Source organism: Aythya ferina, assembly GCF_964211825.1.
Source record: "Aythya ferina genome assembly, contig: HAP1_SCAFFOLD_86, whole genome shotgun sequence".
In the NCBI taxonomy this organism is placed as follows: Eukaryota; Metazoa; Chordata; class Aves; order Anseriformes; family Anatidae; genus Aythya; species Aythya ferina.
The window spans coordinates 472,694-485,000 of NW_028181429.1; the positions used below are offsets into that span (position 1 = coordinate 472,694).

The window sequence follows — 12,307 nt, forward strand, 5'->3', positions numbered from 1 at the left end:
ACAACTGCGACTTTGCAGTAGTCTTTTAGATTTCTCATCACAAAATGCATTTGAATACAGGCTTAGTGGATATTTTTCTTCTGTCAAGTTGTGTGAAATGAAATGTTACAAGACTGTTGGGACATTGGCATCTTGGGAGAAGAGAATGTAGCAAGGAGAGTAGATATGGTATCTATAGCTTAAATTGTACTTAGATGTTCGTAGGTATGGATATTTCGCTGGACTGGGATGCTTTGTTCTTTCACTCTTCAGGTCGTGAACAAGATTTTTGCATGATGTGCACGATGGAGACTCACATTAACCAGGCCCTGCGTTGCACTGTTGATGCCATCGAGCCTACGCATGTTATCAGTAATCTCAGTCGTAAGTGGCTTCAGATGTGTTTCTTTTCGATAGCTTGTAATCTTCAAATAATTATTTGATGTGTCTAAGTGGTTTTAACACTCCAATGAAGAGAGATTTTAGAAATACAAGAATGATTTCATTTTTAAATGAGGTCAATACTATCATCTTCTTATTTAGGAATAGGACAACATTTCCGTTTTGGCAGTCAAGAAGACGCACACGAGTTCTTGCGCTATACTGTTGATGCTATGCAGGAAGCGTGCTTGAACGGAAGCACCGAGTAAGCATAAACAAGTTCACTTTCATACATTCTCTAGCACCTTCTAGTCCTTTATTTACTCTCAGAAATGATCTCTAGCACCTTTTAGTGCCTTATTTACTATCAGCAACGCAAGTCTACATCATCCTTGGTTTTCATCAAACTCTTTGAAGAGTTAATTCTGTGCCTTAAATCTTCTGAGGTCTGATTATAATTTATTTCCAGATTGGACAGATCTTCTCAAGCTACCACCATCATTCATCAAATATTTGGAGGATTTCTAAGATCAAGAGGTACTTGAAAAAATATTCCTGTCCTTAGAACTGATCTGTGTCTTTTGTCAGTAGTAAAGCAGTCTGTAGTTTGTCTAAAGTAGTATCTGTCAACAACTTGAATTTGGACAGTTAGTCTCCTTCACATAATGTTAAGCATTTATATTTTGTTTCCAGTGAAGTGCTTGAATTGCAAAGCAGTTTCGGATACGTATGAGGCATTTCTTGATATCACTTTGGATATAAAGGTAAGATGTTTTCTAAATATAATTCATGATGTTTAAGTACATGCATAACTTTCTAAATTAAACTTGTTTAACTTAAAAAACCAAACCACATATAATGTTAAAACGTAAGAGCTTGGTGGTGCTAAGGAAGTGGATTGGACTTTGTCCTTCCGTGGAACCCATGTAAATAGTCTCCACATTTGCATTGGGTTTAAGGGGAAAGAATTCTCTTTCTGCAAAAATTATAATGCTGTCCTACTTCTTTGTTGTTCTACCTCAATATACATCTAATTGTTAGACTGATGAATTTGTCCCCAGTATTGATGACAAAGCACACTGTAGATGCTGTCTAGGCAACTGGGAAAGTATTTGTTCCAAAGTCAAATGCCTTCCAGGTGAGGTCAATGCTGAGCATGCTCTTTCTGCCTCCTTCTTCACAGTGCTCCTAGTAGATCGCTTGAGTATGTTAGTAAGATTCTCTTATAAACTACTAGTATGTCTCTGGAATTTTGAATTACGGTGACTTTACGCTCTTCTTTCTCGCTGCTCTAGGCGGTTTCGTCTGTTAGCAGAGCTCTGGAACTCTTTGTGAAACCTGAAGAGCTGGATGGAGAGAATTGCTATAAATGTAGCGAGTAAGATTTTGACGAATTAGGTCTTAATCCTAGATGTCAGTTTTCTATGTTGCATGACTCTGTTGGACTACCTCTAAACTTTGGATCTACTTACAAGTTTTGTGGAAGTTTATAAAAGACTTGGATTTTTGTTTCCTTGGAGGGGGGAAGTCTTGTTCATAGGCATTCCCTATGGGTTTGCAATTCTCTGGCTTGTATTTTGCCATCAGAATTCAAAAAGAGCTACTTTTGTTCTTTCTATTTATTAGCTCTCGACAGTACTTTTCTTGATGTAAACTGCCCAGTTTCCGTTGTTCTCTGGGCTAGTGGCTAATTTTCACTGCTTACACCGTAGGTCCTACCTTGGAGCGGGCAATGTGTCAAACTGAACTATTTTGTTTCAAAGGATGGCAGATGGGTTCAGTGTCTTTCCAGACAAGCTCAGTACATGAAGACTTCCTACTGTTAAATGTCTCCCTCCTGTAGAATGACCATGTGCTTCTGTTGTATTTTTGATGTTGATAGTCGACCTATGTTGGAGATTATTTGCAATTTCTAGCCCTGGGGACCAAGGCTCTCTCGTTCCGCTTTCAGTATTTGTATTTCCCTTGAAAGCTGAAAGAATGTATCCAGGATTGGAGTTCAAATAGCCACTTTTGTAGACCAAGAAATGGTACCTTGCCATCCAACCTGGTCATACCCTTTTGTGAGAGATTCCTGTTCCCGCTATGCTCTGAGTTGTTGGGAAAATTGACCTTCTTCTCTGTATTAACAAACCTGACACGCAGTGCATGGGTTTATGAAAAGAAAAAAGACCAACCTATTATGCAAGTAAATATCATTCAAATAGCATAGGCATGCGTGAGACATTAAAAGGAGTTTGTTTTGGGGGCGAAAAAAGAAGATGCCTTCAAACACTTATCTCTGCTTGGTTTTAAGGTGTAAAAAGATGGTTCCTGCGTCCAAGAGATTTACCATACACCGTTCTTCCAAGGTTCTCACAATATCACTGAAAAGATTTGCAGATTTCACAGGTGGAAAGATCAACAAGGTATATTTACCACTGTAATGCAACTATATCATTGTGTAATGGGACATCCCCCAAAGCTGAAAGTTGTTAATATTTTCAGACAATAATTGTAGACTAACGACTATGGCTTATTCTTTCTCTTAATATCAATAAAGTTCCCGCTTGACAAGAAGCATATGCTTTCCTCTGAGAAGGCTGATTCATCAGGAAACAGTTCTCTGCAACTTCTAGTCTTAACCGTTGTTTATGGGAAGACTTATTTGTAGTGAATCAAGAAATATATTCGAGAAATATATTCTAGAAATCAATTCTAGTCTGTGTTTTTTGGAAGTGTTTTTCTCTGGCTAGTCCACGAAGTACTCTGGGATAATTTTTCTATCTTCTTGATATCTCTTTAGGAGGTGAAATATCCGGAGTATTTGGACCTGAGAGCCTACATGTCGCAGTCAATGGGAGAACCACTGCTCTATGCCTTATACGCGGTGCTGGTACATCACGGTGTCAGCTGTCACTCAGGACACTATATATGCTATGTAAAGGTAGAAGTCAACAGCATTTCTAACAGGGTAAAGGTTGTGCTGGCAAACCAATTAAAGCATGACTAGCAGCTACTGTTTCTAGGGAAAAAGATTTCATTATATTTTTATTTGACATGTGTGTATTTTGTTCCTATCCGTGATTTCAATTGGAAAACGTGCAATTCACCTAAAGAAATCGTTGTCTTTATTTGCAGGCTGGTAATGGACTTTGGTATCAGATGAATGATGCTAAAGTAGTGCATACTGACATTAAAAGAGTTCTTGGTCAGCAAGCTTACATACTTTTTTATATCAGGTAATAACAAATCTTAAAATGTGTTCAGAAGAGATTTACTTTCCTGTTATTGATATTTTTCTGTTTTGCAAGTGTTTTTCTTGCTATCCCGGGAGAAGATTATTATTTGTCTAATTCAGTTCTGTCTAACCTGAAATTCTCTGTGTCGTTTATTATCTTTTGTTGCTCGGCCTTAAACTGCAGCACTCATGTAAATTGCTATCTATGTGTTATCTGTAGCTGGCTAATTTAGAGAAGGAGAGAAATGAAGGCCATCTGTGGTGTAAGAATGAATTATTGCTGTGCAAGTGATAGTCTTAGTAGGAAGACTGTTCTCTACTTTTCAGTCTGTAGTCATGGCGAAGCCTTCTGTAGAGAAGGCTTCCATATCGTATGAGCTGTTCCTCTAAAATGATAGGATGGGATTTAATCCAAGAGTAGGCTGAAAGAAAAACTAAACTACGATCACTGCTCTTTTCTGAAGGCGCTATGATTTGACACTTGGAGAACGTGCGTTTTACTTGCCAGCACCATCTTATCCCTGTTCATTCCCTCCTGGTCAGCAGGGGGCTAATAGTAAGCAGGCTGGATTTCTGGGACCACGACTTCTTCCTCATATGATTAAGGTAATTCAGGGAAGCGGGAGGGCAGATAACGGCACCAAACTGCTAGTGGGTTTGGGGTTTGGTGTGGGGTTTTTTGTTTGGTTTTCGGCATCTTAGTTTTGTTTTCCTTCCCACGCTGCAGCTTTCTTCACAGCCCTCATGCTACAGCCAGAGTCATTCAAACAGTGGTTACTGCTAAATTGTGCAGCCATGCGACTCCATTACTTTATACCTCCAAGACAGCTTTCTAAAGCACAGAGAGCTACGCTCTTTGACTATTTAAGCAGAGTGTACTAATCCTCAAATCATTTAAAAGAGGACTTGTTTTTCCTATCCTCGTCACTTTAGCTAAGACAGGGAAAACTAAATGTCTTATTCCTGAGCACCAGAACGATTACTTCAGGCTTTTCAGGGTATGTTTAAAGGGGAAAATAAATATATTTGGGAATAGCAGCAGGTAATGTTAAGTTGCTTGGCTGTTTTTCAAAGATGATGTTAATTTGATACCAATCTGCAGTAAACCAAAAGCAGGAATTGAATACGCTTATTGGACTTGCATTTATCCTTAACGGGCAGTGTGTTTTTCTTTTTAGGTGTTAAGACCATTTGTAGAAACACTCAGTAGGAGAGTTTTGTGTTTCAAAATGTTACATGCAGTGTTTGCGTTAATCCATCTTGCAATTTCTTCTTTTTAAATACAGAATTCAAGCCGTTTAAATGGAAATGGATCCATAAAAGAGGACGCAAAGACCACTGGTGTCACCCTAAAAAGGCCATCTTCAGCACCACCAATGGCCTGTGTTCAAAACCAGGCAATTACCAGGCCTTCAATTACTGATACGTCAAGAAAACAGAAGATCACCATCAGTATTCACAATAAATTGCCTGCTCGTCAGACTGTGTCACAGCCTGACTTTCTTAGCAGTGCTGTGGAGGATGAAGATCTCTACCAGGCTGTTCCTTCATCCACAATTACAAATTTGGTAATGCAAATGAAGCAAATGCAAACAAACAAAAAAGTTTCTGATGAAATTTTTGTGGAGCCAACAGTGAATGAAAATCCTAAACTCAGCTCTGATAACACAGTCCCTTATGGTGCAGAATCTTCAGGAAAATCTGAGGAGGAGTCAAAGGGCTTATTTCAAAGGAATTTGAAATGCAATGCAATGTCCTCTAATGGAATTTTGGTGTGAAAGGTAGTCCGTACATTGCAGCATTCCAATTCTTCCTGTCAGAATGCTGACAAAGGAAGATCCCAGCATGAGCTGCCAAAAACAGATTCACTAAATGGTGCTATTAGGTTAGTTAATGAATCTAAAGAAAACGGACTGAAACTTGATGATTCCACTTGCCGAGTAGAACCTGTTAAACCTTCTGAGATGTTCTTTTCTAAAACAAATGGATTGCTTGAAACATAGATTTGCTCCATCGAGAATTTCTCACCTACGATGTATTCGGGAGTGTTTATTGTGTTCCTAATTCAGGTGAAATACTGAGAAAACGCAGCACACACGTGATCATAAGACTTTGTGGTATTATCCCCTTAGAATTTGCAGACCTGAGCTTACATTAGAACTTGTCAACTTAAGCTCAGCTGAGATAAAAATTCCTAAGTTTCCTAAAGTAGATTTTGGGGGGTGAGTTGGGGTTATCTTTGAAGTGTAGATAATGCATACAACTGACAGCGGTCTTGCTTACCATTTAATGGAGAAATTCTGACAAGACTAGTCCTCAGTACTACTACAAATAGTATTTTTTTGTCTGCTGACTTGTGCGTTTTAATTGCAGATGCCTGGAGCTATGCCTTCAGTCAATCGAGAAGTCATCACGGAGTCCTTCACAGCCAGCCAGCTGAACAGCTTGTCAGAGGAAATGAGGTAAAATGAGCACAGTCTGATTAAGACAAGACTTTATGGAAGTTCGTTACAGTTTTATCTGTCTACTAATAGTATTTAATGGAAGGATTTAAATTAGTACAATTCCATACTGTGTGTCCAGTGTCACGAACAGAACTAATGATCAGCACTGAGCATATCACTCTGATGCAGGTTGGTGCCTCAAGGAGAACTTGTGTTCCTTTATAGAATGTTTTTCCATTTTTCTCCACTGTCTGGAGAAACACTGGCTGTTCCCCGCTCGCCCCTATGCCTTTTTTCTCAGAGCAGCAGGTGGAAGGAGACAGATGCGTTTGCTTTTTTAGTGCAATGGCTTCAGAAGCAAGAGGGGAAAAGGCACTTTCTCTGGGAGCTGAAGAAGGTGTCCTAATCACAGGAGAGGTTTCTAAATGGCATATCTTTGCGAGCGTTCCTGTAGTCCGGAGGTTTTTGTTTGTTTGTTTGCCTTTGGAAGGTTTTACTCTTAATATTCACGTCCTTCAGCAGAAGTGAGAAATGGGTTTTTATTTTATGCAGTGTTGTGGAACCTCCGAAATCTCCTGGGAACGATGAATACCTCGCCCAGTACCAATGTGATGACGGTGGAGACAAGGAGAAAGCAAGAAGATCAAAAGAACGTGACCTCATTTCAAAAGAAACCGTTTTGTCTGGCAAAGAGTCTTGTGAGCCTGGTGAGAAATTGCGGCAAACTTCCTCTCTCAAGTCTGACACTGAATGTAGCTCTAACAATCTTTCTTCCTTAGCTATTGCAGATAGACGCCAAGATACAAAGGACAAGACTAAAACCACTGAGAAAGAGCATTACCGAAGCAAGAGGGAACATGCTCCTAGTGAAGAGAAGGAGAGTCAAAAAGCAGGTCCTTCCAGCAAGAGGAGGTGTTCTCAGAGCGTGGAATTTGTTGAGCAAAAGAGTCACAAGCAGGAGTACTGGGAGGGAAGCAGGTACAGATCTTTCCCTCGTGAAAGAAACAGCCCTGAGAATGGCAGAAGAGCAGTCAAATATTCAAAGTACAGATCTGGCAGCGGAGGAAGATCAGAACAAGGTAGCAATAGGTACTACCGATCCAAAGGGGAAAGAAGTTGGAGCAGAGAAAGATACTATCGAGACGAAGCACGGAGATGGGAAAGATGTGGCTATTACAAGGATTACTATTCACCTCATGCGACAGGAGACAGTAGAGAGAGAAAGTTCTCTCACGGCGATTCAGCCTTTGACAGATGGACTGCAACTTACTACAGCAGGTCACATAAGCATTATCATTACAAAAGCGGATGGCCTCACGGTTCCCTCTTGAGAGAGGAAGATGTACGTCGCTTTAGCACACCCCGAGCAGACTTGCATCGTTGCTCGGTACCTCAGCAACATTCCAGAAGACATTCTCGTGAAAGACATGCGCTTCCACCTGTGTCAGCTCATTTGGAGAACTGTTTCCAGAAAAATGAAACAGAAGGAAACAGAAAAAGAAAATATACCCGTGCAGAAGGTAGTGAAAGTGAAATAGAAAGGAAAGACAGAAAGATAGAAAAGGAGCTTTTAGGTGGTGAAAAAAATGCAAAAATATCACAAGTTCTGGAAGAAACAGAAGTCTAAGGATAAAGATGGAGAGAAGGATTCCAAGTAAGCAAGGATTCCAGCATACTCCGCATTTTTTATTCTAATTCTTTTCTGGGTGCTTCTCATGTCTTCCTTTTTTTTTTTTTTTTTTTTTTTTTTTTTTTTTTTTTTTTTTTTTTCTGGTAGTTTCTAAGTTCTTTAGATAGCACCAGCTGGCTGGGGATCATGTTGTTAGGTTGATCAGTGAAGACAGGAAAGCTCTTGCTGAATTGTGTCAGAGCACTAGCTTTGGACCACATAGTTCGAATCACATCCGTACACCATTCCAGATTAGGTTAAAAGATTTTTTCTGCTTGCACATATTCCAGAGCTAGCCGTTGTTAATGATCTGTGTACAAACCAGGACCTATGGTCCTTCAATCTGACGGCTTAAGTTTGCTGCATCTAAAGTAAGTTGCGTGTGCACAAAGCACCACAAAATAGCTGACATGCTGCAAATCATCACCTGTGGTAAAATAAATCAAGTTTCATATAGGCAACAAGTGCCACATCTTTTTTTCCCTTTTTAACTTGCATGTTTCTTTCAGACTTCATGATTTGTGTTTCTGTGCGCTCCGCTTTGACAATGCCAATCGCAAGCGTAAGAAAAAGAAGAAAAAGGAGAAGAAAAAGAAGAAAAAGGAGAAACACCAGGAAAGCAAAAGGCTCCTTGGAACACTTGGATCCTCGTTTCCAGAAGATAACGCGGGAGAAGAAGGAAGAATGCCATCCTCCAGATGGCTCTTCATGTCAGTAATGCAGAAGTGAGAGCAGTAAACAACCTTACAAGGAAGGGAAGACTTCCAGTGCAGGCGAAAGCAAGAAATACTGCTCCATCGCATCCAACGACTATACTAAAGGTAAGCGGCCGCAGCGTGTGTGAGGAATTCCTTTTATATTAATCTCGAGATTATTTCAAACAGTCTTGAAGTGCTTGATGACTTAACAGTCTGCAGATTTATTATCAAATCAAAAAAAAACCCCACTTGGTAGACTATTTTTTTCCCAGTTTTGAATGGCCACTAGGAAAGAAGGCCTGAAATAAAGAGGTTAAAGGCAAATGGTTTTCACAGAATCACAGAATTTTCTAGGTTGGAGGAGACCTCAAGGTCGTCGAGTCCAACCTCTGACCTAACGCTAACAGTCCCCACTAAACCATTTCCCTAAGCTCTATTTTCATTTGGTTTGATGATGAAGTGGCAAACAAGAGGAAGAGTTGCAAGCTCCCTTCTTAAATTCAGTCCAGCCAAGTAGGAAAAGTAAATGTGGACGGACAGCTGTATCTTGGCAAAGAAGATAGTAGGGAGCAAGGAGGTTTAGCAGTCAAGATGGAAGGTGATGCCATGAGGCGTAGAGGCTAGTAATGTTCTAATGAACATGGCCAAGTCTTGCGCTGGGCAGCCTGCTTGGGTCCAAAGCCTGCAGTCCTCCCCAAGATGTCGGCGAGGGGCTGGTGAGCCGTTGGGACGGAACCCCCGTTGCCCGGGTTCCCCAAGCAACCGCCCCACTCTCCAGCCACCATGGCAGGTCCAGCAGCCGGCTCCCGCTCCTCCCGGGGCTGCGGCCCTGCTGGCGAGCCCAGCGCCCCAGAGCTCAGCCCAGCGGCCTTTTTCCCACAGAGGGTTTCCCCAGACGGCTTCCGCGGCTTGCGCAGACGCAAAACTCCCCCTTCGTCGTCCCAGCCGTGCCGCCAACGGTGGCTGCCTGGCTGCTGCCCTCCCTCCCCGGAGCGACGGCGCTGCCCTTGCAGCCCCCGCAGGTACCCACCCTCCCCTCCGCGCTGCCCCAGGCCACCGTCTGGCACGTGGTGCCGGGGGTCCAGGGGCAGGTGCTGCAGCTCCCCGCCGGGGTGCAGCTGCCACCTGGGGGGCACCTCCCAGCCCAGGGGCACCACCTGCAGCTTGGGCAGCTCCCCGCCGGGGGGCAGCTCCCTGCTGTGGGGCAGCTCCCCGCCGTGGGGCACCAGCTGCAGCTGGTGCAGCTCCCCGCTGTGGGGCAAAACCTGCAGCTGGTGCAGCTCCCCGCTGTGGAGCAAAACCTGCAGCTGGTGCAGCTCCCAACCATGGGGCACCAGCTGCAGCTGGTGCAGCTCCCCGCCGGGGGGCAGCTCCCCCACACCGCTCCTCCCTGTGCCCCCTGTGTCCATCAGTGGGGACAGCCCATGGTGACGGGGACACTGGTACCCCACCATGCGCTGGGGCTGGGGCCCAGGGCCGTGCTCCATGGGGAGCTCATGCACCCCGCAGGCACCTGCCTGTTGCAGGCCCCCGCCCAGCGCAACCCCCCGCCACCCCTCGTCCCGGGGCCTCCGCTGCGGGGGCAGGCGCTCCCCACGCCCCGCACCCTGAGCAGCAGCCGGGGGCAGCTGCCGGAGCCCTGCTTGCACGCCGTGGGGCTCAGCGAGGACCAGGGGCCCCCGCTGCCCGGCCCCACTGCCCCCAAGCCTGCCCAGGCTCCAAGGACCGCCAGCACCCAGACGGCGACGCCTGACGGTGAGTTTGGGGCTGGCACAGCCGGCCGCTGGGCGCCCCACACCCAGGGGCCATGGGAAAGCTGACATCGCCCGTCTTGGGGGATTTTCTTGCTTCGTCCTCAGCGGCGACAGCCCCGCAGGTGCCTGAGGAGCCCCCGCAGCTGCCCGAGCTGGGCCCTGATGCCTTTGCCGAGGCCTTTCCAGAGCTGGCAGGGGACAGCCAGCAGCTGCAGCACATGCAGGACGAGCTCCTGGCCGACCTGGACATCCCCATCCCCGGCATGGAGGAGCTGCTCAGCTGGCTCGATGCCGTGGAGCCCCAGGACGCCTTCCCCGATTTGCCCAGCAGTCCTGCCCTCAGCCGCTTCCTCTCGCAGCTGCCCGACCTCTGCGAGGACATCGAGGAGCCGAGCACGCAGGGACTGGAAGCCACAGGAGCCCTCGGTGAGGTCCCCTCAACCCCTGGGCTGCGCCCCGAGAAGCTTGAGGGTGGGCTGTCGCTGCAGTCCCCCGTCGTGCCAGCAGTGAGCCCCCCGCTCAGCCCTGCAGCCAGTCCCCTGCCCAGTGCGCTTAGGAGCCCCCTACCCAGTCCACCCCTGAGTTCCCCCAGGAGCCTCCCTGACACCCAGCTCCTCAGTGCCCTTAGTAGACCCCTGCCCCAACCCCCCCAGCGTTCCCTCAAGACCCGCCCCAACCCCAAGGTCCCCAGTGCCCTTAGTAGACCCCAGCCCAAATCCCCCCCGAGTTCTCCCAAGAAACGCCCCAACCCCAAGGGCCGCAGTGCCCTTAGTAGACCCCAGCCCAAATCCCCCCCGAGTTCCCCCAAGAAACGCCCCAACCCCAAGGGCCGCAGTGCCCTTCGTAGACCCCAGCCCAAATCCCCCCCGAGTTCTCCCAAGAAACGCCCCAACCCCAAGGGCCGCAGTGACCATAGGAGACCCCTGCCCAAACGCCCCCTGGGTCCCCTCAAGAGTCCCCCGCCTGCCCCTGCGTCCACCGGCACCAAGCGGGGGGCCAAGCGCCCTGCGCCCAGCAGCACCCCCGGGACAGCGCAGAGCTGCCAGCACAGGAGGCCGACGACGGAGAACCCCCCTGGCAAGGAGAGGAAGACGCTGCTGGGCCAGGCTGGCCAAGGCCGCAAGAGACCGTGCCAGGGGAAGACGGCTGGCAGCAGCACGGTGGCTGGCAGCAGCAGGGAAGCAGGCAGCAGCGCGCAGCAGCTGGCGATCAACAGCACCACGGCACCCAGCAAGAGAGCGCGAAGCCCGGGGGCTGCAGGGGGGCAAGGAGCAGCGGCGCCACCTCCCCGCAGAGCGCGGCTGCTGCCGGAGACTCCGAGTGGGGAGCCCCGTGCCGTGCGGCCCCAGGACAGGCTCTGTCCCCAGGCCAGCGGGGCCAGGACGCTGCAGCGCCAGCAGCCGGGGACAAAGACCCCCAGCGAGACTTTGCAGCCGCTGGGGGCCAGGGCCAAGGCGCTGGGGCCAGCGTGCCAGCTGGCCTGTGTGCAGCCGCAGCCCACCTCCAGCAGCCCCAGCAGCATGCCCAGCGCCCCGCCGACAGTGCCAGGCTCCAGCTACCCGTGACCGACCTCGGGCTTCTCCTCGACGGCCCCCGCAGCACCCAGGCAGGCACAGAGACCTCTGCAGGCACCTGCTCCAGCTTCAGCCACGCTCCTCAGCCCTTGCCCCTCTCGCTTGCCCTCTCCCCTCTCTCGTGCTGGAGCTAGGGGATGGGCTTGCCACTCACAGCGATGGCAACAGCGCCAATGGCAAATGCGCGCGCGCCTCACCCAGGAAGGTGGCAATGGCAAGCTGGGGAGATGCTGGCAGCAGCTGGGCTGGGAAAGCTTGGCCATGGCAACTGCTGCTTGGGACACCAAAGGGCTGAGAGACAAGACTTGCTTCTTCTTTCGGGGCATTACTCTTCCTTCCTGCCTTCTGGATCAAATTCCTCTCCTTAGGTGGTCACTCAGCAAGGCCTCTGCCTGCAGAGCACTTCTTCTTGCACTGGCATGCCAAGGGGATAAGAACTGGGAGGTCTTTGGGATAGCAAATGATCAGTGGGATGGGAAGTGATGATGGGGATAGCAATTCATTGGAATGGGAAAAATGGGTTTTATTTGTATTAAATTTAAATTTTTAAATTTTCATTTAATTTATTGGTTTTCTTATTTATTTAAT

At 47.4% G+C, this 12,307-nt stretch overlaps 1 protein-coding gene and 1 long non-coding RNA gene across 2 annotated transcripts in view; both read left to right on the top strand.

The window, feature by feature from the left end:
* Positions 1 to 5,118: 5,118 nt before the first annotated feature.
* Positions 5,119 to 6,611, top strand: LOC311428506. Its single transcript, XR_014687752.1, has 3 exons — positions 5,119 to 5,148; positions 5,954 to 6,042; positions 6,577 to 6,611. It is a non-coding gene; the product is annotated as an uncharacterized lncRNA (long non-coding RNA).
* A 1,766-nt stretch (positions 6,612 to 8,377) lies between these two features.
* Positions 8,378 to 12,307, top strand: part of LOC311428486 (uncharacterized protein) — a gene marked incomplete at both ends in the record, with an annotated part of 19,128 nt that continues 15,198 nt past the window's right edge. Inside the window, 5 exons of the mRNA XM_084539917.1 lie at positions 8,378 to 8,394; positions 8,429 to 8,514; positions 9,274 to 9,833; positions 9,978 to 10,146; positions 10,251 to 10,988. Coding sequence (XP_084396043.1) covers positions 8,378 to 8,394; positions 8,429 to 8,514; positions 9,274 to 9,833; positions 9,978 to 10,146; positions 10,251 to 10,988 — 1,570 coding nt within the window. The remainder of the gene's footprint in view (positions 8,395 to 8,428; positions 8,515 to 9,273; positions 9,834 to 9,977; positions 10,147 to 10,250; positions 10,989 to 12,307) is intronic.